The 26,853-nt window shown below is 54.4% G+C and overlaps 9 protein-coding genes across 9 annotated transcripts; 3 read left to right on the top strand and 6 right to left on the bottom strand.

Moving 5' to 3' along the window:
- Positions 1-1,043: 1,043 nt before the first annotated feature.
- On the top strand, positions 1,044-2,390 carry N656DRAFT_780473 (uncharacterized protein). The gene has a single exon (XM_064815383.1). It carries the CDS (start codon positions 1,324-1,326, stop codon positions 2,188-2,190), a length of 867 nt encoding a protein of 288 aa, XP_064669304.1. The 5' UTR covers positions 1,044-1,323; the 3' UTR covers positions 2,191-2,390.
- Positions 2,361-4,331, bottom strand: N656DRAFT_733705 (putative cytochrome b5 reductase). The gene is made up of 2 exons (XM_064812685.1): positions 3,879-4,331; positions 2,361-3,815 (listed from the first exon to the last, which is right to left on the bottom strand). Exons 1-2 carry the CDS (start codon positions 3,973-3,975, stop codon positions 2,479-2,481), a joined length of 1,434 nt encoding a protein of 477 aa, XP_064669303.1. The 5' UTR covers positions 3,976-4,331; the 3' UTR covers positions 2,361-2,478.
- Positions 4,332-5,623: 1,292 nt separating this feature from the next.
- N656DRAFT_711565 (major facilitator superfamily transporter) lies at positions 5,624-7,534 on the top strand (the record flags this gene model as incomplete). Its single annotated transcript, XM_064811752.1, has 4 exons — positions 5,624-5,711; positions 5,887-6,169; positions 6,242-6,389; positions 6,452-7,534. 4 exons carry the CDS (start codon positions 5,624-5,626, stop codon positions 7,532-7,534), a joined length of 1,602 nt encoding a protein of 533 aa, XP_064669302.1.
- A 1,030-nt stretch (positions 7,535-8,564) lies between these two features.
- On the bottom strand, positions 8,565-10,498 carry N656DRAFT_837684 (cytochrome P450; the record flags this gene model as incomplete). The annotated part of the gene is made up of 3 exons (XM_064818834.1): positions 10,232-10,498; positions 9,333-10,172; positions 8,565-9,253 (listed from the first exon to the last, which is right to left on the bottom strand). The coding sequence occupies exons 1-3, from the start codon at positions 10,362-10,364 to the stop codon at positions 8,565-8,567; spliced, it is 1,662 nt and encodes a 553-aa protein (XP_064669301.1). The 5' UTR covers positions 10,365-10,498.
- A 1,953-nt stretch (positions 10,499-12,451) lies between these two features.
- On the bottom strand, positions 12,452-14,461 carry N656DRAFT_790335 (putative electron transport oxidoreductase; the record flags this gene model as incomplete). The annotated part of the gene is made up of 3 exons (XM_064816879.1): positions 12,452-13,982; positions 14,043-14,307; positions 14,347-14,461. 3 exons carry the CDS (start codon positions 14,459-14,461, stop codon positions 12,452-12,454), a joined length of 1,911 nt encoding a protein of 636 aa, XP_064669300.1.
- A 2,420-nt stretch (positions 14,462-16,881) lies between these two features.
- Positions 16,882-21,115, bottom strand: N656DRAFT_846029 (kinesin-domain-containing protein). The gene is made up of 4 exons (XM_064819221.1): positions 20,754-21,115; positions 20,650-20,689; positions 20,470-20,589; positions 16,882-20,416 (listed from the first exon to the last, which is right to left on the bottom strand). Exons 1-4 carry the CDS (start codon positions 20,785-20,787, stop codon positions 17,335-17,337), a joined length of 3,276 nt encoding a protein of 1,091 aa, XP_064669299.1. The 5' UTR covers positions 20,788-21,115; the 3' UTR covers positions 16,882-17,334.
- A 304-nt stretch (positions 21,116-21,419) lies between these two features.
- On the bottom strand, positions 21,420-22,022 carry N656DRAFT_769341 (uncharacterized protein; the record flags this gene model as incomplete). Its single annotated transcript, XM_064813696.1, has 1 exon — positions 21,420-22,022. The coding sequence occupies one exon, from the start codon at positions 22,020-22,022 to the stop codon at positions 21,420-21,422; it is 603 nt and encodes a 200-aa protein (XP_064669298.1).
- Positions 22,023-23,148: 1,126 nt separating this feature from the next.
- On the bottom strand, positions 23,149-24,096 carry N656DRAFT_799092 (uncharacterized protein; the record flags this gene model as incomplete). The annotated part of the gene is made up of 2 exons (XM_064817832.1): positions 23,149-23,632; positions 23,735-24,096. The coding sequence occupies 2 exons, from the start codon at positions 24,094-24,096 to the stop codon at positions 23,149-23,151; spliced, it is 846 nt and encodes a 281-aa protein (XP_064669297.1).
- Positions 24,097-24,725: 629 nt separating this feature from the next.
- N656DRAFT_769339 (uncharacterized protein) lies at positions 24,726-26,634 on the top strand (the record flags this gene model as incomplete). Its single annotated transcript, XM_064813695.1, has 2 exons — positions 24,726-24,861; positions 24,914-26,634. The coding sequence occupies 2 exons, from the start codon at positions 24,726-24,728 to the stop codon at positions 26,632-26,634; spliced, it is 1,857 nt and encodes a 618-aa protein (XP_064669296.1).
- Positions 26,635-26,853: the final 219 nt, after the last annotated feature.

Raw genomic sequence — 26,853 nt, 5'->3', positions numbered from 1 at the left:
GTACCCATGCAAACTGCCCGCGAGAGGTACCTTGTACATATGGTCCTACTCCCTAGGTAAGGGATTTCACATTTTTCTTTGCTGAATTCGAAAGTTTCGGCCGGATATTAGTACTGTATAGGTACTATAAACACCCTATTCTAAACCGTGCTGAGGGGTACTTGTACCAACCATGGATCAAGGGGTGGTTGCGTGTACTCTACAGAGCAGGCTCAGGCTCCATAGGTGACAAGATGTATCATGTAGATACCAGTGCGGCTGGTTATCACATAGTGTATACCGGTCGGACCGACTCAGTATCCGATCGGAGGGGGCTATCGTAGACAGGGTACGGTAGGTAAGTCTCTAGGGCCGAGGTAGAAATCATGATGCTGCTGTCGGAAGCAGGCCGTTGCATTAGACAGGACGGATAGAGAACAAGGACAGAGTTTAGATGTTGCATACGTCTCGGATTTCATGCAGGACAACTGTTGCGTGCTGCATCCTATAGCAGCGGTGTATTGTAGTCCTGTTGTAGCCGGAGCTACTTCCCCTTTCATTGACCATACAGTCGGCTTATAGATAGGGGCGGCCGGGCTGGTCGGAGATATACCCCCACGGTTCCGGGTTCACACCCCCACGGATATGTTGCCGGTTGCCCTGCTAGGCTGCTCCGGGCGGCTAATATTCCGCCACACCACACATGGCCGCGGAATAATCCGTTGGCTGGTTCTTCACGAATCAGGGGCCACTATCAAGTACACAGTACTGAGACGAAGGAACGGAAGGATCAGCCAACGGCCCGGGGGTGTATTCCTTCGAGATTTACCGCTGGTGCATCGGGCTTGCCGCCGTTCAGCAACCTCGGCAAAGGTCATCAGGTATGTACAGTACATGGAGTAGCCAAAGACGTTGTGCCTAATGTCACGCACCAGAGGGGACCGCTATGATTGGACATGCGGCTGCTGTGACTCTGTGAGGTGCCTGCAGGGCGTACAGTAAGCGACCAAAGCACTGATAAAGACGGGAAGGAGCGCATGCCTGGTCTTGGCAGCTAGACCTACCTTATACAGATACACTGGCAGGCCTTTTGGCACTTGCTGCCCTTCGGTGGTGGTCGGCTGCTTCCCCCTTGGCAATATTCCACCTGCACCGAGCCAGTCAGCCAGAGCAGTTCGACCGTTTATCACTGGCACAATGTCATAGACGAGCATGAGGCCCAAGTCCTAGGCTAGCAACTTGCCAACTCCTGCCCACAGCCATCGCCAGTCGGGGATTTTGAAGCAAGAAGACCAATCTGCTCCGTGGAACACAACCTCAGCCCTTCGTGGCGGCACTTTCACCATGGCGGCATTGCCTTCTTTTTCCCGTGTAAACGATATTGTCTTGGTCCACTCCCCTACTACCACCGATGGGCCTCCATCTTCGGCTGCAGCATCGCAGCCCTCGCGGTCCAGCGATGCCCTGGCCCGCGGAGCGCCACAGACAATCTTGTTCCTCTCCTGGGGGGATGCGAACTTGCGCCACGTTGAGAAGTACATCAATTTGTACACTGAGCTCTATCCGGCGGCCACCATCATCATAGTCAAGAGCGGCATGGCAGATTTCTTCTACCGCACGCAGCAGACTCTGCGCAGACTCCTGGAGCCCGTGGTCAAGATGCTGCGTGAGTCGGGCGAGGACTCTCTTCTCGTACACATCATGTCCAACGGCGGATCCAAGCAGTGGTGCGAAATCAACAAGTTGTATTCGGAAGCCACTGGACGCACCCTGTCCAACGCCGTCACCATCTTGGACAGCGCCCCCGGACGCTCCCGCTTCAAGCAGACGTTTGCGACTCTGTCACGAAGCTTGCCCCGCGCCTTTCTGCCGAGAATGACACTGGGTTTTGTCTTTGGCGTTTTCCTGTGCATAATGCATGTTGGAAAATACGTCCTGCCCTGGCCTGACCTGCTGGAAGTAATCAGGTCGAGGATGAATGATCCTGCAGGGATCGTGAAGGGGGTTAGGAGATGTTACATATACTCTGAGCAAGATGACATTATCGGATGGCAGGACGTCGAGGATCATGCCAGGGAAGCCGAGCAGAAAGGCTGGGCGGTGGAACTGGTCAAGTTCCAGGGCAGTACACATGTTGGGCACTTCAAGCACAACCCAGCGAGGTATCGCGAGACGATTGAGAAAACATGGGTTGGAAGGTCGAAATTATAGAGAATAACACCTGTCTCTGTTCAAACACACAATGGATTGTAGTATGAAGAAGTGGCATTGCAAGAGCGTCTACAAGATGAGCATAGTTGGGACAATATCACTCTCGCACGTCTTAATCGCTTGTCGCAGCACACCGTACTGAGACATTGATGGTTCTCGTGATGTAGATACCTGCTTTGTAGCATTCAATTATCTTCTGCGCCTGATACTGTGCATACATGTAACGATCTCAAGCTATTCCATGTCACAAGAAACGGGTTCCTGTCTCTGCCTGTTGTTCCTCGCTCGCTAGAAGCAAAGAATATCATCGCCCGGCTTCGTTATGGCCCCCGGCTGCTTGTAGCCCAGGGAGCCCAGAGACTTCTTGACGCTGTCCACCATGGGTGGTGGCCCGCATAGAAAGACCTTTGTTCCCGGCGAAGGCGGTGCAAGGTGCTCCTCCATCATCTCCTTGGTCACAAACCCACGACCCCCCTTCCACTCCGCTGGGGCGTGGTCGAGCACATAAAAGACCTTGAAGTTGCGGGGGTATCTGCGAGCGAAGCTGTCCAACTCTCTGCGCAGCAGAATGTCCTGCTCGGTCCGGTTCGCGTAGATCAGGCTGACCTCGCTCGTGTCGCGAGGGTTTTCACAGATGGCGCGGATCAGCTGGTACATGGGCGTGATGCCGGTGCCCCCCGCGACCATGTTGATCTTGTCACACATGCCCGCTTGGTAGCGTATGCCGCCCTTTGGCCCGCGGAATTCGACCTCGTCGCCTACCTCGAGGTTTTTCAGGTAGCCGTTGGTGAAGAGTCCGTCAGGATAGCACCGGATGACCAGCTCGAGAATCCCGCGGTCGGCGTTGTTGGAGACGGGCGTGTAAGAGCGACTGATGAGCTTGCCGTCGACGGCGCCCCGAATAGAGACGTGCTGGCCGATTGGCAGGCCGATGATGGCATTGGGGTCGGGGAGGGTGAAGACAAATCGGTACGTGTTGGGTGCCAGGAGCTCCTTCTTGGCTAGAGGGAGCTTCTGAAAGCCTGTAGGATCCAGCCATCCTCGTCGATTGAGCAGATCCGGCTGCGCGACTCGGGGTAGTTTCAGATGTGCCGGGATCCGCGCACCGCTTCCAAACTTCAAGATTGTCATGAAGCGTTGGAGAGCGATGCCCATTGTGAGCGCCACAGCAGCAGATGTAAAAAGCACACCCTCGGTGAAGCCGAGCCCCTTGTTGCGCCTGACCAAGCCAGCTTCCCAGACCCATTCTGGTAGGAAGCTGAAGCTCGCTGGATTAGGCACGACAGCAATGTTGAATCGCGCAGCATTCCACCAGATGCCAAGGCAAGCAAGAGAAGATCCAAGACCAAGCGACAGTGCGATCATGGCCGTCGAAAACCCGCGACGCTGCTCCTTGCCGCGAAGAGAGGGTGTAGCTGGATCTGGAGCGACCAGACGCACCGTCTTGGGCTTGCGCTTTAGACCTTCATCCTTGAGGCGTCCGACGCGGAACCCTTGCATGATGTCGAATGCATCCTCCGAGTGCGCTGCGCTATCGAAGGGCTCGCTGCCGTCACCTCCGGCAACCTCGAGCAAGAGATCTGCTCCTCCCGGATGGTCATTCAAATAGCTTGTGACGTCAAATACTGGAAGACAACTTGTGAGCGACACTGCAACCGTTTGCTCTCAAGGACGGGCATGATTCTTACCTTCGCCATGGATTATGACCCATAAGTTGGATGCATTGTTGTGGGCAGCGACTTCCCCAGCCGTGTACTCACGGACTTCAGATTTTGTCGCGCCCATAATGGAGGAGGACCTTGATCTGCTTGCCTGTTAGAGGGCTCGAGGTTGATTGAGTATGCAAACAGACACACGGAGCCCACTGTACGCACTACGACATCGAGTGTAGTAGCCTCAGTTGCAAAGTGGTGCCGTCGTTCGCACTCTGCTGGGAGTCCGGACAACTGGTTTCGCTGCGCTGGTAATACATGATCGCCAATTCGCCAATTCGCCATGCCTTGCGATTCCTCGGACAAGGGCTGTCATCCTATGGCCAGCACCTTGGCGTCTAGCGTCTTAGCATGTGCAGTCTGATGCTTATGGACTATGCAGTCAGAACTTTTACCATGAGAGTTGGTTGCGATGCGATGTAGTCAGAAGAACCTCTTTTGGGCAAGGCAAGGGTGTGACCTGTTGCTTGCGTCAAGGGCCAGACCGTTTTCTTGACACACCCCCCAACCTTGCCCTAACGGAGACGCCACGTACCCCCACGGCCCCACTTACTGTACGTACAATCTTGCTGATCGGGTCAGATCCGACCCCCAAGCAAAAGTTGGGCTGACTTCCGAAGCGCCAAGAGAAGTGGGGCGTGGCACGGGTACCTGATGCGTATGGAGCCTCGGCAGCCAAGCTCGCCAAGGCACGGAATTCTGGTCCCATGCATCGAATTGAAACATCTTCATCGATCGAAGCGCTATGGATGGTAGATTCCAGCCAGTAATGCGTCTACGATCTATCTCACGTAAGTTGTAACACCACACAGCAGACAGCTTGCTTAGAAATCAGAACAAAACAGCCGAGGTATGTGGCCTTGTACGGTATTTTCCACAGGATCTGTGGCCCTGACCTAGAAGGAACAGGTACAGTACATGTAATCGCAAGAGGGTATCGGTACTGTGGTAGTAGTTTGCGGCATTGCATAGTGTACAGGGTTCGGTTCCATCAGATTAGCGGGCCTATCACTGCGCTGCAGACGCACCTAATCTCAACGATGCTTGATCAACAACAAACCACCGGCTGGGCGCTCGTTTAACACACGTGTGCAAAATAAAACGGGCTATAGGTTCTGGCATACAACTACCACTTACGGGGGGCATCGGCCCGGCCCAGCGTTGTTGGTCCGTCCTCCGGGTGACTCGGCGGCAGGTCCACGGTTCACCCAGGCTCCACTCCCTCGCAGATTGGTACCGAACGCGTAATAGTTGGAATAACACAGAGAGCTTATGTGAGAAGCTTCCCTTGGCGAATCCATTTGCCAAATGGAGCTTGAGGGTGGTGCATCGTCTGCTTGTTTCGTTTTCGATTTCCATTTTCCTGCCTGGAATTCAAGCTCGCAACCTCCAGTCGAGTGATTCGTTCTTTCCGAGGTCTAATCGCTCATTGTCGATGATAGCGACGTCCACCTCTTGGTCCAAACCGTACTGCTTTGGACAAAGTGCTATTGAGCAGACTTGAATAGTGCCTACCTTATGCACGATACGCCGCCGAAATGTCTCCGACGCCTCCAGATACCCATCAAGACTCGTCCTCAATGGAGAAGAAGTTGAACGACAGCGACTCGGCGCCGGCGCCGGTGCCGGCCGAAGTTTCAGAAGAACTTCACTTCACCGAGAACAAGTCGGCAGCTGATCTTGGCCCATCTGAAGAACAAGATGCCATGAATCACGAAAGGATGCGATTCGCGAAAGTGCGAGACGGCCTCGCAGGCTGGCAGTGGGGTCTCTTTCACGTACTAATTTTCTTCGGAGCAATGCTTTCGGGTAGGTAGCACCCTTACAATTCTCATCAGGTGCCATCTTGGTGTTCCTCGTGATCTTGTTAGCTACCTACCTTACATACTAGCACTAGCTTAACCGCTTGTCTCTGCAAAAAAAGCGATCCCCTCAACTCCAACATCGATAGATTTGTGTGCTGACAGACTGCGCTAAACTGTAGGTTACGATGTTAGCAATGTCGCGACCATTCAGGTATCCATATACCGCGCATATGGACACATCGATCTCCTCCCTTGGGTTGTCACAGCCTTCTCCTTGGGGAATGCGGCAACAAATCCCATCTTTGACCAGATAATGAAGCTTGTAGACTTGAAGTGGTTTACGCTCGGTTCATGGATGCTCTTCGTGGTTGGCACTGCTGTCACTGGTGCTTCCCCGACTATTGAAGGCGTCATCGTCGGCCGCACCCTTCTTGGTATCGCTGGAGGAGCTGGTTACATAGCGTATGTGGGGGAATATATACCATCTGCTCGCTGGCTGTGAGGGGAAAAGGAGCTAACCTCACCTCTCACCAGATTGTTAACCTACAATACGATCCTGGCGAAGCCCGCTGAGCATGCGAGGGTTAACGGGTTGATAGGCATGGGCTTCGCCGTCGGCATAATCATTGGCCCAATTATCGGAGGAGCTTTCGCAGAGAACGAGCATGCTACTTGGAGATGGGTATGTGTGTTCCTAGCAGGCCGATCCCCAGCGAATTACTAGTAACTGACCCATGATGCCAGGCATTCTACATCTGCCTTCCATGGCTAGCGATTCTCATACTTTTGACACTGCTCGCGTGTCCCAACGTACGCTTGCGCCCTCAACAAAGCGTCCTCAAGGGACTGGGCCAGATCGACTGGGTCGGTGCAGGCTTGCACATAGCCACGCTGGTGCTCTTCGACGCAGCCTGCATCTTTTCGGGATCGACCTTGCCATGGAACTCGGGCGTCATTGCCATATGGGTGCTCTTTGGTGTCTTCCTCAGCCTGTACACTGTTCAGCAGTCGCTGAGCCTGTTCACGGTCCCCACCAGGCGCATTCTCCCTATTGGCGTCATGACACATCGAACCGGCCTTCTGGTCATGCTATGCACTGTCTTCGCCGCTTGCGGATACGGTATTGCATTGTACTACCTGCCGCTGTTTTACGCCTTCACACGAGGCGACGATGCGATCCAGACAGCCGTCCATATGCTGCCCTACATCTGCGTGTACATCGCAGCAGTCATCGGCTCGGGCGTCTTCCTGCCCATGGTGCGCCGGTATGCGGCACTGTATGTGGTCGGTGGAGTGCTGATAGCGGCCGGTTCTGGAGCCATGATGTCGGTCAACCAAGACACGTCTCTCAGCCAGACCATGGGTATTGGTGCCATTATCGGATTCGGCGTCGGCTTGACCATGCAACTGGGCGCAAGTATCATGGCCCTGGCGCTTCCGGACAACATCCGCATGGACAGCTCCATCGCCATGAGTCTGGCCCTGTACACTGGAACCACAGTCGCCCTCGCCATTGCGGGCTGCATTTTCCAAAATATTGGCTTCCAATTTCTTTCCGAGGCTCTAAGCGGGTCGGGCTTCTCAGCGGCCGAGATCCACGAAGCGCTTGCCGGCGTCGAGTCTCCGATATGGGCCGCGTCCAACGGTGCGGACCTAAGAGCTGCCATCGCAGCTGTAACCTCGGCAATCATCAGGCTGTTTTACCTAAGCACGGTAGCGGGAGCCTTGATGGTCGTCTCTGCCTTTGTCATGAAATGGGAGGCTCTTGACTTCAAGAAGACGGCAAAGAAGAAGGCCACGGTTGAAGACGGCCAACAAACTGCTTGAAATCATCTACTGAAAGGCTTCAGGTTTCCTTCTAGACGTCAAAACTGTGACGGTGACACTAGCTCTATTGTCACTTGGCTATCGAGTTATCGTACCATGATCATGTATATACCAGTAATAAAGAGGCAATACTGCATCAGTCGTTCTTATTACGAGCGTTCCAAAGCATTGGTTCAGCACAGAAGATGATGAGAATATTGCAATCATGGCATACGATGCATCGAATGTGGCCGGAATCTTCCACCTCGATGAGTGACTACGCTCCGTCTCGTACCTAATCGAACATCATGATAAACGCCCAAGACCTCGGCAGTATGGCAGCAAGCATGGCAGGCGCTCGTCAGGCATGTGATTGAGACAATATCCGCCTGCATGTAAAAGGGTGACGCGCGTGCATGTACACCAAGAGGCAAGAAGAAGCAGCGGAAGAGTCTGAGAAGAGCAGAGCTACGCCGCGCTCTTGCTTGAGCAGTACGTACTCAATCGATCTGAACCTAGGTATACGAAGCAGATGGCCGCCTGCACGCAGCGGGAAGTCCGGAACCTGCTGATTGCAGGATTCTATGCTGCACTGCCGATTGGCACCAGGAACGAGCTCGGACTTGGCCCCGGAGGGTCAAACGCTGCCCAGTCACAGCTATCTCCATGGTGATTTTACGACTCGGACTTTACGATCCAGGCTCGTGCATGTCATGGAACATGCAGGGACACAAAGACCAAGCAGAAAACCGTAACTCGCTATTTGACACACTTATGACTTTGGAGATGTGAATCTATAGCTACAGCAAGGAAGCATGGTGGTGTATTGGAAGGTAACCTGAAGTTGTCTCGGCAGCAGGTCACGACTTGGTGATCTCTAGAGAGTAGAGATTGGCAGATTCATAACAATTTGTCTAGCTAGGAAATCGCTTCATGTAACTATCTGGTATATCTACAGAAATCACCTTGCGATAGCGTAATGCTAAGGTAGTCATAACTCACAGAGGGCACGGTCTTCTTCTCCCAGATCCGCCCAGTCATGACACCCTATCTACAATTCTGTCTTTGGAGGCCACTTGACTCTCCGCTCAGCGCGGACGTACAAGTTTGTCGGCCGGATAAGCTGGAAGAAGGGCTCGTACGCGACGGCCTCTTCCTTTGCCTTGCTGAACTCGTACCGATAGACGAGCTTGGGGATAAAGACCTTGACCGCCTGCAAAACGAAGCTGTTACCGATGCACATGCGCTGGCCCGACGCGAAGGGTATGTAGGATCCTGGAGGCCGCGTCTTGACCTCCTCGGAATCCCAGCGGTCCGGGTCAAAGCGGCGCGGGTTGTCCCAGATTTCCGGGTTGTTGTGGATGTGGAAGACACCGGGAATCACGATGGAGTCCTTGGGTAGCTTGTATCCACCTGGCAAGATCATGTCCACCCTGGACGTCCTTGCCGCTTGGAACGATGGACTATGCCGCCGGAGTGTTTCCTTGACGAGATTGTCAAGGAAATGGAGCTTGTTGATCAGATCCACCGTGACTATTGTGTCCTCTTGGAATCCATTGTCAATCAGCTCTTGTAGCAGGCGATCCTGCACGCCGGGGTATGTAACTATCGCATATAGGAGCCAGGCCAGCAGTGAGCTCGTTGTGGTGAATCCAGCAGCAATGGTGACTACTAAAGGCTCTATGAGGCGATCCCGGCGCATCTTCTTGCCCTTGTTATCCGTGGCACGTAGGCAATAATCTGCATTGCCAAGGGCATTCCAGTTAGCAAGGGGGGCTACAATCTTGCCTAAACCAAAGGACCGAGACTGTTGACGTACCGATTAGATGCTTTGCCTTGAGAGCAGCATCTTGAAGCTCGAGATCCTCGATGCCGATCGAGGCCTCCTCGATGGCCTGATTCACAATCTGGAAGATGCGCCAGCGGCAATGCATGAGCATCAGTGGGCTACCAAACGGCATCTTTCCGTACCACTGGCCCACGGATGATATCCTCTTGTTAAGCTCAAGTGACTTGACGATGAGTTGGATCACGTCATGCATTGGTGCATCAGGAGACGAGAAATGGTCGAAATCAAAGCCCAGCACCAGCTTGCCTATGATTGTCGACGATAGCTTCAGCATATATGGCCAGACGTTCCAGGCCTCATCGCGCCTGTCAAACTCGTCGAATACCTGGAAAGTGTCCTCAACGGCCTTTTGCATCATGGGTTGGTAGTGCCGCACTGCCTTGGGACCAAGCGCAGGCGACAAGAACTTGTGATTTATCCGCCACTCTTCAGTGTCGGTATCAGACACGAATATGCCGGCATGTTCGTTCTTGATTGGGCGTAGAGGGTGGCCTGGGATGATGTTCTTGGTGAAGAAATCGCTTTCGTTGAACACGATTGTGCCGAGGGTCGGGTCGTTGGTATGATATATCACGCTGCCCATGTTGGTCTCCTTGATTAGGGGTCCATATTTATCATGCAGCCGCTGGTGGTTTCCGACGTGGTCGGGATATATCTCGAGGTAGTTGCCAATAAATGGGAGTCCCGGCGGGCCGGGAACAGGCCGCACAGCTTTGCCGTCGATGGTGATTGCAACAGCATCTTGCTGCCCGTAGGACAAAACATCTGCGACGGACGCGAGAACCGATTCTCGAGAGTTGAAGCCAATCCCTGGAACAATTAGTAAAATTCCAAGGCAGTGCACACTACAGCTTGCATGAATTACCCACCTTGAGGCTGGACAATTGCAAAATGAGAGGCAATTATGTGCTGCAGGCTCTCCTCGTCGACGCCCTCGGGAATATCAATGACACGAGCAGTCGAAGGTTTTTCCCCCAACAGATAGAATGCAATGGACGGCATGTTGATTCCAAAACTATTTCCAGCGCTACAGAACGGCTAAGCTGGTTGGGAAGTGTTCAATAAGACTGCAGCAATGTCACTAAAGTGACCCTGTATCTTGTAGGTCTGGACCATAATATACGGAAGGGGGAGCCCGCCCTGGTGAGCTTGCTCGGGCCGCTCCTGCCACGTTCAACCGTAATCGATGAGCCATTACAGACTGCCGAGGCACACACGCACAGGCAGCACTCGCGGGCCCGTTGAGCAGAAAAGTTGTTCTGATCTAATCGGCACTCGGTCCCAAATCGCATCAAACGGTCGACGGAGCTACGGTATAACTGCAAGTTCCGCACACATCTAAAGTATGCGAAGAGCACCTACTCATCCATAACAAGTGAAGGTTCATGCAGCTTGTCCATTGTCTAGAGGACATACCCGACATTGTGGCTGAGTACAATACTGTACATAACGTCGTAGGACTTGTACCAGCCGGCCCATAGTCTCCGTTTGCAGAACTTCAAACCTACCACCCTAGCTATGGTTTGCTATATCTACGCCCGTGTATGCATTAGAGAAAACTGTAGGCTTTTTCCGCAGGTCAGGGATTCCGATCCTCACAAACGACAGGCGGCTTATGTTGTACTGTACATACTCCTCCGTAAGCTGCTCTGTGAAGGCACTACGTCCAATCAAAGTTCCCTGCACAGGTACGTGGCGTCTTACAACATCTCCTTGGCCGGAGCGATGCATCGGCGGAAGCTCCCGAACAACCTTATCTCTGTATACCTAGTGGCGGGATTTAGTCCGAGGTGAGGGGATATGGTCCGAGTTGGGGGAACGGCCTGATCGTGGGGGGCGCATCCATGATGGTTTCCAGAGGGGACAGGCCGTAGATCCGCGCAACGTTATCACATGCGAACCACTCTCCAAGGATAAGGTTAAGTATGTATTGTATATAGTTACAAATGCAAGCACCTCAGGGGTGCTCCATACATTCGACCGCTGACAAAGATCTCACTTGAAACCGGTCAAGTAATCATCTAGCAAGCGATTGGACAATGACATGGACATAGCACAACAACTGGATTATATGAATACAGTCATCCCTTGGCACGTCTTACAAACGAGTAGAACGATCGTCGTAAGTTGACGCCACTCAGCCTTTCTACCGGAACTAGCGGATACATGGTATCCGTCACGGTATGTGCATGGCGGTCCAGGACTCGTCCGGGGTCTCCTGTAGCCTGTAGGCTGTGGGAATCTGCCTCAGAGATGGCAATAGCTTCACTCCGTGCGTCCCGTCGTTCACTTACAAATCCTTCTCAACTCATAGGTATCGGCCCTTTGCTCGGCGGACTAGAAACATACATACATGCCAAGCATTGTATCAACTTGGACGGACCCCTTGTCATAGAGCCATCCTTTGCAACGCCATCGATGCTGTACATATCCAGGCCTCCCTCTTTCCAAATCAAGAGAGCCAAGGCCGAGATGGATCATGCAAGTACCATCCTCTCATTCCCAGGCGGTGAGAAGTTTGTTGTGATGTGCGGATGTGTATGCAGTCAGACTGTTGACACCACCCCCTGAAAATGAACGGGCAACGTAGTGAGGCTAGGCGGTTGTTCACAACTCATGGATAATCTCAGCGTCTGTCGGCCACATAAGGTAGGTAACAACGGAGGATTAAGATCGCATGCAGCATATGGTTGCCGGGAGCATCGAAGAGCACCTGCAGGGTCGATAATCCGGTTCAAGGTTGCAGACTGGAATACACGTGTAGAACACTAAGGCTTACGCGTTCATCAGTTTGTCCTTGATTGCTTGTAGTCTTCTCTACCCCTTGTCGAGTGCGAAGGATTCTTCAGATCTAGAATGTAGCAGTGGTACTGGTAGCAGTGGAGGATCGGTGCCCCTGATCTGCCCAGAGTTCCATAGATGCACATGTGTAGGTATTCTATAGGTAATAAAGTCGCATTCTACCTAATCTGTCCCTCATGTTATTTGTAAATATAATCAATCTGCCAAGACCAAACCAAGTAACCTGGAATTCCCCCAATGAGAATTATGAGATCGTGTCGTCGTGAGCATCCTCATATCAGCCCCCCTCATGGTTCACCAAGCCACGTTGGCTGGTTCCCGAATACAATTTGCTGGTCAAACATGAGTTCTTGTTCGACACTGGATCCGCTCAACAATGTCGTAGGGCGTATCCAACGGCGAGCTACCTCGATGGCCACAGGGTTGTCGTCGCGCGCAGCATCTGCAAGAAGCAGGATGCCAGTGCTCAGCTTGCAAACCCGGTCCATGATCTCGCGCCCATTCATGGTGAGATACTCCATCGAGTTCTTAGATATGGCCGTCTGCAGTTCTGCCCACTGCTGAGTCATGATGGCCGCCTCAGGGGCCAACGACTCCTTGCTGGGCAGCGTCGCCTTGACCCAGCGGCCGAAAGCAGCCATGACGTAGGAGCCAATCTTGCCCTTCATAACTTTCACGACATCTGTAGCAAGCACATCAACCGTGCCCTCGCCAATCAGCGTCGCAACCGCGTCTCGCCACAGGCGGGAAACATTGAAGGCCATCTCCTCGTTCTCAAGGTAGCCCACACCGCCCAGAGACTCAACCGCACATTGAGTCATGCTGCAGGCATCCATGGCCGCCGACGCCTTGGAGACAGAGCCCAGCAGCCGCAGCAAGCAGGATGCGTCCTGGCTGCTTTTGGGAACCAGCTCCAGCACCGCCGGCGTGCTGGGCTGCTTCTGCTGCTCCGACTTGGCCAGCAGCGCCGTAACAAAGAAGCCCAGCATCATGTGCGCGCGGTAGGCGACGTGGGCTCTGGCGAGCGACCGCATGTGAAGCGGCACGCGACTGAGCGGGGTGCCACGAGCGACCTTACGCACTTTTGCAAAAGCACGAGCGGCTGCGAGGGCGCGGCCTGCGTAACCCACAACGCCGACGGCGAGGTGGACGCGCGTAACGTTGAGCACGATGCCAATTTCGTTGATACCCTTGCCCTCCTTGCCGACCAGCCACCCGCGCATGCCGTTGAGCTCAAGCTCCGAAGTGGGCAGTGGCTTGGTGCCCAGCTTCTTCTTGAGGCGCCGGATGCGCACGCCGTTGAGCTCCGTCGTGGGGGCCCCGTCCACGGTCACGGCGCGACGCATTGGCACGTAGAAGGCGCTCAGGCCTTTCTCCGTCCGCGCGACCGCGATGGCCATGTTCGCCTCGGTACCCGTGGAGAACCACTTGAGGCCGTTGAGCACCCACGGCCCCAGAGGGAAGCCGTCGGCATCCTTGGAGTCGTCGTCCGGGCTCAGGGGCGAGTAGGTGGCCGTGGTCTCGGTCGGCGTCAGGTCGCTGCCGCCGCCCCTCTCAGTCATCCACAGCCCAGAGGCCCAGCCCTTCTGCGGGTCAGGGGACGTGAGCCGGTCGTATGCATACTGAAACAGCGCTCGTGTTGATTTGTCGATCTTGGATTCACGCAAGTGTGAGAGTAGAAGAGCAGCAACGCCGTCTGCTAAGATCAGGTGAAATCCTGATGTCGCCGAGGACGGGCCATAGATGTGGCCCTTCAGAAGTTGGATGATTCTGCCATAACCTTCATACTCCTGGTCGAGTGATGGCAAGGCAGCCAGACTTTGCTCCACGGATTAGCTTCCTTGAATGCCATTCTCAGAAACATTGTCGGCGACTTACCGTTCTGATATCCCATATTGCCAGAGATACTTCCACCCTTGGCTCGTAACCAGCTCGTCCTTCTTCACTCCCCAGGCATCCCAGTGCTGGATCTGGGCCGGGCAGCGTTCAGCTTCGGCAATCCAGTCCATGACCTGTTCAGAAACGGCGGCTTCGCACAAGGCGGCTAGTTCGCCCTCGGCCCGTTCCTTGATCTGGGGCGGCAGATATGCGTCGAGGATTCTTGCGAAAGCCACATCATCACGCAACGGGTTCTCCAGCCTCGCTGTTGATCTAGGTTTGGCCTGAGGTGCCTCAAAAAGACCATTCTCTGTTGTTTTCTTTTCAGTCACCTCGATCGTGGTGATTTGTGTCGTCTTGGTCAGCTTGGACAGGTCCCGCCAGGTATTAGTCTGGACTCGCTGGATGAATTGGAGCATCTTGAGACTAGGTAGTAGATCAGCAACTTGGAGACTGCTAGCAAGAGAGACCGATATCCACACCGGGTGACGGATACATGTCACTAGCTCCAGTGTCTATTTGAACCCACAGCTAGCAACTCCAGTCTCCATGTGCCACCTTTGATGACCTATGCCGAGACCCCTTATCGTAAGGTATTCCACCTACTCTGGAGGTCTACCCTTGGACAGCTATGTGCCTGCAATGCAGCGGCGCATCTGTACACTGCCACCCTATCGTTCACCATATCTGCACAACGTGCTTCTACTTGGCAGTAGAACTTTCCTTCTAAGGTTCGGGATTTCACAATCCTCCCGAGCCTAGGATTTTGGGTACCGCATCTAGGCATCCATCACGATAAGGTACAAGTACATAGCATGCGGTTGACGCAATGTGGCCCCCATTTTTGGCTGGATGGGGCTGGATGGCCGGTCTGACCGGCTCCATGTCGGACTTTGCGACGCTGCTTGTTGTAAGCGAACTTTGGGAGGGCTTACATGAGAAATCATCATGCAAGGGGATGGATCCCAGCAACAAGTAACTAAAACCGACGTCCGGTGCCAGCGCGGAAAGGTCCCGCCCGGAAAGCATACAGACGCAGCCGATGAGTTGGCCTCGATCTAGACTTCTAATCGATCCTGAACGCTGACCTCAGCCTGACAGACCCTGACGGTTGGACGTAGTTCCAGGGTTCGCATCCCGGACAGGGGACGGGGTCCTGGCGTCGAATGAATTACCATGCGGAATGCGCGGAACACGTCCTAGTATAGAGGACTCGATGGGTCTGGTGTGAACGAAGTAGAATAGGCGACGCCTTGAAGTTCCCGCCTCCGTCGCCGGCGCCGTTTGGAGTCGTTAAGGAGGCGCAGCGGAGAGTCGGACACGTCCCCATTCCGGGGAACCCGTCATGCGAACCAAGACAACGAAGTCGTTACGATAAAAGTAGCGGGATGACTTGGAGGGACGGCTGAATCCTTAGAGCCGCAATGTTTGGTCTTTGGTGCAGTGTAACGACTGCAGGTGCCGTTAAATGCACGCGACGACGTGCCGCCTTTGCTGGACTTTGTATCCCTCCACTTCCACGAACTCAGGACTTGTAGCATGCGCAGTGGATTTGGGGTGCACGCCCGGCGCGTCCTTCGCTGACACGTCTTCCCGGCGTCCTGAAGAGGCACACCGTACTGCCCGACGAGACACTACAAGTCGGCGACTTGGCGGAGAGCTCAGTTGCCTCGCTGCCTGCACAAGGAAGAAAGCGTAAGCCTGGGCTTCTGGGACGAGAGCAGCGTTCTTAGTAAGACTGTAAGCATCCTCTGAGGTAGCGGAGCATACCCGGTGTTCAGGAGCTGGGACATAACCGCGCACACATTGTAAAGTTTGAGCTGATTGCTATGGCTTACTGGCGGTGAACTGCTTGTTTCGTTGACCTGCTCTTTCCTTAGACGGTAGGGTGGTGGTATGTACAGACTACAGAGGCAGGAGCAGTCAGCGTCCAGTCTGACGGCAGCAGCGGCCCTTGCCTTGGGCAGCTTAGGGCCCTTAATCTGGAAATAGACCATTACTATACTTCTTAGGGACTCTGAGTTACTTGTTTTAGCATGTTGGGAAATATTCGCGTGTGGGATGAGCAGTTAGAGGTTCTTGAGAACCGGCCGGGGTTATAGTCCCTTAACACTGAAGCAGGTTGTAAGTGTGCCTCTTTTACTATCAAGCAATATACGACAAAGCCATGTGCTACATGTAGATGAGTCAAGATACCTATCTTCAGCTCCTAAGGGCACCGCTCAAAAAATATGAAACTTCCATCAGACAAGGCTCCTCGAATATCAAATGGAGAGCAATCTCCACATTAGAATAACTGTAAGAGCTGTGAATCTTGTTGATGTCCGGTAGCTAAATGCAAGCGAAGCAATTAACTTAAGACTTAGTTCTCATCCAGAGCTTCCTCTGCTTGCGCACTCCTATTGGTACTATACAGGAATATCCGTATTTTTAACTTCTTCAGAATCAATGACCGATTCCACCACAATGGGGACAGGGGGCTGTTGAAGGGGCTGCTAAACTTCTGATCAGTTCTGTTCACCCATCGACAAGCACCCATTATGTGACAATCATGAGGTATGGTTTATGCGGTTGCTCCATGGCCGTGAATCGTACTTTCAGGGTCATCATGCTAGCGGAGCAGAGACAACAGGTCGCCGGGGACTTCGGCAAAGGGAATTGAGACATCATTTGCATCTGTATATGGCACTCTCAGCACACAGCGAGGACGGATGGCGTCAACAAGAACATCTTCGTAAGACAAAGTCCCTCACTTATAGAGACAGAGAATCCGAGTCATCACATGGTAGTTTAGCATCCATCAAGAATCACCGTGAGCGAGACATGATATGAACACAACGTCTCAGAAACCATGAACAAACAAGGGATAGGGATATCCCGCCGCAATCAAGTTCCCTAGGTACCTTATAAACTACAACACGAAAAGTACCTTAGTTAAACCAGTCTCAGAAGAGTACACAGTTGAGGGATACATTAACATGCAATAAACAAACATGAACCAAAGCAATCCTAATCCCAAACACCACCCGCTGCACTCTACCCGTACAGCGCAACCCCCATCCCGGCAAAGTCCCATGAACCCATTTGATGATGGAATGAGTAAAGTGAGGGAGAAAAAACCGAGACACCAACCGCAGCAGCCTGGCGTGAGCAACAGACGACGCGGTATGCAAAGGAAGCAGCCGCAGCAAACAAAACAAACTCCCCAATCTACCAGCCAAGCTACACCCAACCTATCATGACCTCCAAACCATGCTCGGCCGTGTATTTAGCGCAGCAGCAGACCCAAGGCTCAAACCGGGCCCGGAGCCGGAGCGCCAATGGTGATCCTCCTAGCCGCGCCACTGAATCCCAACCCCTTAATGCCCCCCAGACCACCACCAGCAGTAGCAGCAGCAGCAGCAGCAGCAGACGGACTACCTTCCCGCTCCCTCTCCCTCTCCCTCTCCAGTCTGTGCTCACGCAAGCTGCCCCCCAAGTTCATGCGCCTCGCCTGGCCGGGGGTCAAGCTTTTCCCCTCCCAAGAATGCAGCTGGCCGCCGATGGAGCGCATCGATGTTGGGGGACTGCAGCTGATGGGCGGGGAGCGGCGTCTCTCCGACGTGGCGCTGCCGCCGCTGCTCCGTCTCTGTCTGGAGATGCCGTTTGTGGAAGCGCTGCTGGCGCCCGAATAGCTTGCAGAGACGCGATGGTGGGAGCCGACTGACGAGATGCGTTTCGCATTGGATGAGGCCGTGCCCGACATCAGAGACAGCCTCTCGCGGCGTTTGGCCAGTTGGAGGGCGGAGCGGATCTTGAGGGGGTCGATTGTCGCATCGTTGTTGCTGTTCTTGCTGACTGTGATTGTGCTGTTATTGTGGGTGGCTTTGGGGGACTCGGACTCGGACGCAGAGCCATATGATAGACGGGGGAGGCGCGAGGAAGGGGAGGTCCGTCGAGGGGCCTCAGGGGGCTCGTTTTCATCTAGGTTGGGCGACAGGCCGTTGGGCTTGGGGCTGATACTCCTGGCTCGCGCATTGGGTGGAGAGAGCGTGTTGGCTGCGCGGCTGACGGGAAGGCTGCGCAGGGGGGATGGACGGGGTTCTTCGGTATCTGAGGATCCGGAGTTGGCCAGGTTTATCGACAAGGTTGGTGGGACCGGCGAGCCGTTCCCGATGCTCTGCTGTGGGCCCCGTGCAGTCTTGGAAAGGAAGCCGGCTTGAAACCGGTTCGGTTTGCTGACTGGCAGCATTGATACGTCAGGTGCGGTAATAGTTGGGCTAGAGTCCCGGGGCGAATTCATGTGGTTAAGGTACGACGGCACTGGAGGACGCGACGGAAGAGGTTCCTCGGGGGAAGCCTTCGCGGGCGACGAGAACTTTTGTGGAGTCCTAGCAAAGTCGGCTAGAGTCCCTTCCTCAGTTTCGTCATCGCGCCATCGCACAGAGTGCTTCTTCTTCACCGGGGTGAATGAAACGCCCTTGCGGGTAGTGCCCAGCTTGCGACGCCTTGGTGACACTTTTATTGGAGAGGCGAGTACCTGCTGGGCTGCCGAAAGGGCTGCTAGGCCAGGCGCCGGTATTGGCTTGGAGTGTATGTTAAGCGACTTCTTTCGCTTTGGAGTCCCACGTTTGGTCGGCGGGAACAGCTCAACCGGCATCATGGAGCCGTCGGGTTTGACAACGTGCGATGCTGCCGAGTAGCCAGTCTCTAGAAGACGGTTTATGATGGTCTTGGCGTGCGCAACAGCCTCCTCTTCGCTCATGTTCAGGGTCTCGGACAGAGAGGATAGGATGTCGAACTGCGCTGTCAGGAGCACTTGTAACATGGCCGCATCACCGGCCTTGTCCTGCTCCAACACTTCCCTGTACGCGTCTCGCATGAAGCTGGTTTTTAGCATCTCGGCTTCTCGGGCTAGCGTGTCCCGTTCGGAGCCATCGAGGGCGCCCTCCCCGGTTGGCAGCTGCGCAATGCTATGGTTAAGCGCCGAGTCCAATGCGCGCTCCCAGTTTGTTCGCTCTAGCCTCTGGTGAATGTGGTGCCTGCTGCTCTCCAGCTCGATCAGAATACCATGTGCTGTCTTGCGCATGGCTGACAGGTTCGAGGGCATAGTCTCGTCGTCACCTCGGGAATCGCAAACCGTGTCAAAGGCGGCAATCCAGGCAGAGAGCAGACTGATTCGCCGCTCGATCGCCTTCAGCTTCTTCATGAGGTTGAGCTTCTCCTGTCGGTCCGAGGCAGCATTCTCGTAAGCAGCGCGCAACCGCATAATGCCCTCGCGCACCACGCCGTCCTTCTTTTCCGTCTGCTTTCTGAACTTGGCAAAAAAGATCTTCTCGGCATCCCTCTGTTGCGCCTTGAGCTCGTTGATAAGCGCCATTTGTTCATCGATTTTGACCAAAAAGTCCTTGACGTGTCTATTGACGTTAAAGACGTTGCGCGTAACCTTGGTCTGAATGTTCTTGGCTCGATTGGCGTAGCGGAGCGTGTTCTGCGTCTCGTCATAGTGCTCGCTCGACGGGCTCACACATACAATCATGACCGTCTTGCAGTTTCCGCCCAGAGAAAACTTGAGCAGGCGGGTAAGCTTGCTGTTGCGGTACGGTACGTGGTTCTTCTTCCGTGGGTCGCACAGCGCGTTGATGCAGCTCCCCAGCGCGAGCAGGGACTTGTTGATGTTGGCACCTTCGAGCAATCGCTCGCCCCGATTTTTGGTAGCGCTCGCGCGCTCGCTGCCCGCCAAGTCGATGATACTCAGAGTTGCCATGGTATGCGGCTCGTTGATGTCGGCGTTTCGATCTTTCTGCGCAACGTTGATCTGCAGAACCGCGTGAGAACGCGACGAGACGGCATTTGCAGCCGTTGGCGACACGGTTCGGTACTCGTTTCCCTGCACTATCATGTCCATGACCTCCTGTACATCCTTTGGGCGGTGGCTGGTGAGGCCGGCCACGGTGACGGCCTGGTTCGAGTCCTCGCGCAGCATGAGGCCTTGTTTGCTGCCGCCCGGGACAAGAAGATCGCGGATCGTCTCGTTGTAGATTTCAAGATAGGACAGCGTGACCTCTGTTGTCTTCTCGTTGCTGCGCTCTTGAATCTTCTCGAACAGCTCCTGCATTGTCAGAAAGATGATGCCCGGCTGCTGCGCAGTGCCTGTAATTGTGTGCGTCTTGCCGCATCCCGTGGCCCCGTAGGCGAAGACTGTAGCATTGTAACCATCGAGAACACTATCCAAGAGGCCCTTGGTGGTGCCCTCATAGACGTCGATTTGCGATGCATTGTCGTCAAAGATGCGGTCGAAAGCGAAGACTTGGTCCTTCACCTTTTTGCCGGCCGAAGGCACCACTGATCGGGAGAATTTCTGGACGGGGTTGTCCTCGGGAGGGTCGAATACGCTGCATCCCTCGTGTGAGTCTTGTATCGTCTCTTGCTTGGTAATAATACCTACAGGCATCTGTCGTCAACCACCTTGATGACCGATCGGATTCCTCGCTGGTGTAGCTTGGGGGTCGGCGCTGCCGCAAGCGATCCGTCTCCGAGAAAGACTGTGCCGTCGTCATTTTTGACTCTAAATACCGTGTCAGCGCGTGATCTGTTGTTTGGAATTTGTAACAGGAGCGGCGCTCACAGCTGGGCAGCCTCTCGAATGGTAAACGGTCGCACTCGCACTGTCGGACAAGTGACCAGTCAGCAGCGATCTTGTTTTTGTTTTGTATAACCGTCTTGACATACCGGCGACGGTGATGGAGGATGCATTTGGGTCCATTTTGGCGACTCGGGTGGCAGTCGACCTCTAGGTTTGGGCCACCGATCGGTCAAAACGGGGAAAAAGAGCAAGTCAACAAAGCAAGTACCGATCCGCCGTGCCGGTCAACACTTGGGATACAACAGGAAACGGGATCATAGGTTGGTATCAGTCGATTGCTGAATATCGAGACAATGTGGTTTGAGAATCGAAAATAATCAGCAACCCGCTTTCCGTCGTTCGAGAATGGGAGAAAATGACGTTGCTTGCTTTGGATGGGGTTTGAGGTGCAATTTCTCATCTGGGATTGGCGCATTGACTGTTTTGGTCGTTCCGCGTTTCCTCGTTTCCCCAGCGACCGAATAGTGGGGTCATGTTCCTGAAACAGTGTGGGGCAGAACGCCTGGAAGCACTAGAGCGCTCCACTATAACGCCCGCTAAAAATGCCGGTAGTTGTGATCTGTGATCTTTATTTTGATGGCAGTCATTGCCGTCCTGAATTCCTCTTTATGGATCTAAACTAAACACAGCAAAGTTTCATGGTCAAACTTGAGACTCACGATAATTCTCCGTTTCCCATGGCTTTTTTTTTTCTTTTCTAATCGGTGAAGTGGCAGCCTCCTATACTTCGTTCTCCAACACTCCCGGTCCCCTCAGCACAAGCCGTCTTGCGAGATTGACAGCTCCAATCCATCCAAGGCCGTCTCCGAAAATACCCTGCCATCAGGCGCATTGAGGAGAATCTCCATATATGCGGTAAACTTGGCCGTCTCTCCGATGACTGTGATGTTGACGTCGTGGTCGCGACCAATGTCCTCCTGGATGTCCCTGTCCTCGATGCTCGAGAAGATGAGGGCCGGAGGTGCCTCGTCGCCCATCCCGCCGCTGCTGACGCGGAACCGAGTCGCTACCGCAGCCGTCGCACCGGCGCCCTTGGCGACGAGGACGGAGCCGTCAGTCCGCGTCCTCATCACAGCCTGCTTGCAGGGACCCGGGAACGACATGGCGATGGTCATGTCGCATCCGACGCTCTTGTTGTCCAAACTGACGCCCTGGCCTGCCCTAATGGCGAAGTTGTTGAAGGATGCTTTGGCGCTCTTTCCGGCTTCATTGAAGACCATGTCGAAACTGCCCGCCGGACAGCCGTCGCCTAGGGCTTCAACTGAGATGAGACGTGCGAACTCCTGTCGTTGCTCGAGGACGAGGGGCTTGGCGATGGCAAGTGCCGGGAGCAAAAGAAGTGTGGGTTTCGTCATGGCGACTTTGTGCTTACTGAAGAGCTCTGCAGATTCGAGGTGAAAGCTGCTTCATGACCGAGGGCACTTGTTCCTTCTCTTATGGCTGCCTCTGCACTTTTTGCACAACCTGAGAGTGACGGCATGATCCGCGACCTCGTATTTATTCCTGGTGTTGCTAGACCGAACCAACCTATGAACGAACAGCTCGTTTCGCCGCAATAGAGTAACATCAAGATTTTCCGCTGTTGACGAATCGGAGGAGCCATGCTGTTGGAAAAAAGGGACAGGCTTCTTGCTGAGCAAGGGACGACGACGAGGCTGACGTCGTTGGGTCAGGGAATTAACGTACAGTACAGAGGCCAACCGCAGCGCTTGATATTGCTGTCCTCCCCAAAAGCGTCCTGATGCAACCACTGCATGCAACCGTTTGCGCACTGCGAAATTCCCAACTGTCAGCCGATTACTCCGAGGGAACGCCGGCCCTGCAACCATTATGCCGCGACCAACCAGTTCGTGAGCATTGACCGTGACAATGTCAGTAGGTACGGAGGTACATACCAATTGCCATGAGGTTGCTGGCTCAGCAGACCCAACGCTCAACCGATGTTTTGCCGGACGACGTGGACCCAGCGGGAGTCTTGGAAGTCGGGGGCCGGCAGGGCCGAGAATCTGTCTTGACAGCTGCTCCCTGGTGGCACCGCTCATTATCTTTGTTTCTTGGGCGATCCTGCGAATGGGCGAGGATGGATCGTGATGCGCCTCCCCCGTGCTGCTCAAGAGAGGGGTTACCTATTGAATTGTTCCTCGTGTCGATTTCGTCCAGTCGATCTTCCAAAAACATGGTATCAATTTCCCTGCACGTGAAGTATCATGCTAAGGAAGGCAGTGCTCCCGTGCCACATCTCATGATCTCCTTCATCTCGCCAAATCCAGGCATCACGATACCTGCTGTTGACTTCTCGATGCTCGTTTGACCAACACGGCGTCCGTCCATACCTTAATACTTGACGTAGCTACGTACTACGCAGTATGCACTGTTTAAGCCGTTCTTACCTACCTAGACAAGTGACATGACAACCGTCTGCTCAAAACCTAGCTACAGTATCCGTACAATCAACCGTGACTTCACACACCCTGTCGTCGGCTATGACTTGCGAATCTTCCGCCTGGGTCTCACCGCGCACCAGTTGTAAAGCCAAGTAACCACGCCAATCAGCGCAGCCAAACTCACGGCAGTCACCACAAATACCTCATCCCACCTGAGCTGCTTCTTCGCCGGCTGCAGCGGACTCACCTTGCCCCCGTCGACGCCTTGTTTCAAGAAGGGCTGCCCCGGCGAGAACTTACCCGTGGCCAGCGCCTCGGCCGCCTTGGCTTGCGTGATGTCGCACACGGCCCGTAGCCATTCGGCGATGCGCCGCCGGTCCCCTTCCTCCTCGCACTTCTCATGACAGCCAAACAGATCGCCGTATGAGCAGAAACAATTACTCGTCTGCGTCAGGCATCCGGACTGGAAGACGGCGTCGTCAAGGCAGTCTCTCGCGCACGCCGGAAGCCCGGAGAAATCGATCGGCTTTGCCGCCGGGGCGTCCGGGCAGACCGAAGCGAACCAGTCCTCCGTCTCAAACCTGTCTTGCCGCGTCAGTCTTGCTTTGGGCTGGTTTCATCGTAGCCAAATATGCATCCAGGACTCCAGGACTCCAGGTAAGATTGCAGTAAAAAGCATGTACCATATTTCCCACGTGCAATTCCACGCGCACGAGAGGCTCGTCTTGAGGCTGCAGTAGCAGTCACGCTGGTATTGCATGATGCCGCATTTTGGTCTCTTGCCGTTCAAACCGTCTTGAACCGCCATATTGTCCGAGGCGAAGCTGTCGTTGGCGCAGGAGCTTTGAACCAGCGGGCAGAGCTCTGGGGGTGGTCTCCCCCAGTGCCAACAGAAGGAGAAATCGCAGTAGGGTTGCAGCACTGGGTCGATAAGGTCGTCGTCGGCGGGCGGGGACTGTTGACGCTGTAAAATGGCGGGAGCGTTGAGCGCCGCCGCTCCGTAGGTGATAAGAGACGGAAGAATGAGGTGAAGAAGGGCGGGCATGGCGAATGAACTCTGTTGTTGTGTTTTATGGTGTAGACGAGGCAGGTTCTCTGTGACTATGGTATATGGCCAAATCAGCACGACCTTCGAAGGCAGTCTGTCAACCATATTTCCATTGAACTGATTTATGTTATCCGCTGCTCTCAGCATACGCACCCGAGCCTTTGCGGAGCGTGGTATTGCCCAGAGCCAGCCACCTAGGAGGTATAGCAACAAGCTTTTTGGAGACGCCACGCCAGCAGGGCGGCTCCGTTTCGTCCGGTAGCTGCAGAAGGGCTGGAGAAGACACCCTGGTATGCAGTCAACCCGCCCTATTGGGAATCATGCATCGCTATCACTAGTCCGACAGGTTGCAGAAAGGCGGGACACATGCCGGTCGCCGATCAAGGTCCTCTACGTATCTGGAATACCGCATCAATATTCTGCTCCGACAGCTCGCAGAGGGCCCCGATAAGATACGCCGGGTGACACAACGTGCTGTATCGGAGACGTCGCGCCAATAGTGCTGGTTCTGGCAACAGTAGGAAGGCGCCTTGCAGCAGAGCTGCAGTAAACTGGGAATGCGTCTGGTATTTCGAAACCATGACCTCCGGCACGGCCCGTGCAATAACTCCAAGGCCCCGTGCATCATGAACTCCGTGAAGCTAAGCATCACCGTAAGTCTTGATGCAAACTGCGGTGGAATCTCAGCCACAGATAGCTCAGATGCCATGGAGCACCTGGACGGAGAAGCTACGCGGATGCGCAGCTCCAAGGTCCTGGACAGTAAGTGAGCCTCATTCCTGTTGTAAATAACCCAGTTCTGACCCAACTTCAGATTCAACCGAGAAGACAGCAAAAGTCATGCCCCGTTCAAATATCCAAACCATGACTCCCTTTGCCAAGCTGGCCGCTTACCTCGGCCTCATCACTTCCCTCCCATTTGCTTCGGCCACCTTCTCCATAGCCCGCTGCTGCACTCTGGCTGTCCGGACGGGCGAATATAAGAAGTACATAGAATCTGACGGTTTGCTCCCGTGGGACGTGTGCAATCTGAATAAAGAGATCGACTACGCCGCCGATAACACTTTTCCCTCGGTTATGAGAACCATGTCTTGGGTGAAGCAATACTGTCGCGGTACGCAGTACAGCAACACGCGTCAATGGCTTCAGCCGCTAGCAACATACATCTCGCCTTATATAGGTCTCTTGCTGCTCTGCCCGGTTGGCGAGGAAGACCCGCATGAGTCCGTCCAGGGGAACGCGCTAGGTGAGATTTTCCTTGCACTGAGAACTGCATTGAAGGAGTATATCAGCATCCTCGGAGATCCAGCTAGTGCAGTCTTTGGCGCGGCTTCGGAGGTGTACGCCGACACGGTTGCATTGTACAGCATCACCTCTCTGCCGGCAGATAGACAAAGAGCCATATGGGTTGCCGCCCTCGCGGGGTCGTTAAAGTTCTCTTCCGAGACCGGCTGGCGTCGGGGCGTCGTTGAAGGATCCAAACCTACGAAAAGTGTCAGTACAGGACAAAAGGCCACAACGACCCCCTCCCCTCCAGACGCCGAGGAGACCACCCGGGCAATCATCTTCTGCATGGCTGCCCGCACCTCCTTCGCCTCAGCAATCTTCATCCCAGTGGTGCTCACGCTCGCCCTCAACGCCGCGGCCTTTTACGACGCGTACGCCAAGAAGGGCGACAAGGACACCAGTCTGGCCCTCGCCTACTGCGTCTGGTACAGCTGGATTCTCGTGCCAGCCGTGGCGGGGAATTGCTTCGCCACCGTGTTGTCGCCTGACGTCGCCCGGCGAGCATTCGGCAAGGTGATGGACTTTGGAAAGGGGCAGAGGGTGGCTGTTGCGTTGCGGGACCGGCACGTTAATAACCAGTTCTGGGCGAACTGGGTGCAACAGCAGGAAGGGGATGGCAAGGACTTCGTCGAGTTCGCCGAGCAGCTGGGGGCTGATGTGTGGTTCTGGGCTAGGTTCTGTGGGTGGAAACTGATGGGATGGTGTTGTATTGCTATTGCTTGCGGCGCGGCGGCGGCTATTGCATGGATGACCCCTACGGTTGGTTTGGGATGTCGGAGTTTCAATTTTATACTGTACGGCCTCATGGCGCTTGGTAATGGGTTTCTGCACATAGTGTATTCGTGGCTGACTGTCAGGGGCAGATTCCAGCGGGAGATTGGGGAACGACCAATCCTGTGTGGTCTGGTTCCAACACTTACGATCCGCGTGGTGGTTCGATGGGTTTATTGGTCTCTGGTCGTTGCCAACTCCTTGGTCATGGTGCTTGGGACTGTCTTCCACTTGGTGGGCGTGTTTCGCAATTGTTGGTGCGATCGTTTGACGTGGAATGACGATACGCTGATCGAGCTGAACAGCAAGACGGCCGAGGCGGTTGCGAATGCCAACAGCTACTGGATTTCGACGGCCTATGTGGTGTTCAGCATCATGACGCTCGTTTGTATCTCGGCCGTCGTGTTTCGGCAGATCATATGTCGCCGAATGGATGAATGGATGGACATGGGCACAGGCGGTGACGACGACGCATGAAGAAAGCATGACATTTGTTCTCTGCTGGACGCTGCGCCGATGGCAGTAGGCATCGGAATCAGGTCTGAGAGGACACCTAACGAATGCTTCAATCCAACAGTTACACCTTTGTTTTGATGGGAACATTACTCGCGCAAGTGCTGAGGTGATTTGGACTCCTCGTCGGCAGAACCCCATTTTTAACTAGGCAACAACCCGAAAGTTTGCGGTTGACAAAGC

Source organism: Canariomyces notabilis, assembly GCF_033297395.1.
Source record: "Canariomyces notabilis strain CBS 508.74 unplaced genomic scaffold N656scaffold_14, whole genome shotgun sequence".
Classification (NCBI taxonomy): Eukaryota; Fungi; Ascomycota; class Sordariomycetes; order Sordariales; family Chaetomiaceae; genus Canariomyces; species Canariomyces notabilis.
This window is presented reverse-complemented; position numbering and strand designations above follow the sequence as displayed.

Coding starts and splice junctions, on each gene's coding strand:
- N656DRAFT_780473 (XM_064815383.1), top strand. CDS start 1,324: ATGGCGGCATTGCCTTCTTTTTCCCGTGTAAACGATATTGTCTTGGTC.
- N656DRAFT_846029 (XM_064819221.1), bottom strand. CDS start 20,787: ATGGACCCAAATGCATCCTCCATCACCGTCGCCG. Junction 20,690..20,753: donor ATCCTCCATCACCGTCGCCG/GTATGTCAAGAC, acceptor CTTGTCCGACAG/TGCGAGTGCGACCGTTTACC. Junction 20,590..20,649: donor ATTCGAGAGGCTGCCCAGCT/GTGAGCGCCGCT, acceptor CACGGTATTTAG/AGTCAAAAATGACGACGGCA.
- N656DRAFT_733705 (XM_064812685.1), bottom strand. CDS start 3,975: ATGGGCGCGACAAAATCTGAAGTCCGTGAGTACACGGCTGGGGAAGTC. Junction 3,816..3,878: donor GGTCATAATCCATGGCGAAG/GTAAGAATCATG, acceptor GTTGTCTTCCAG/TATTTGACGTCACAAGCTAT.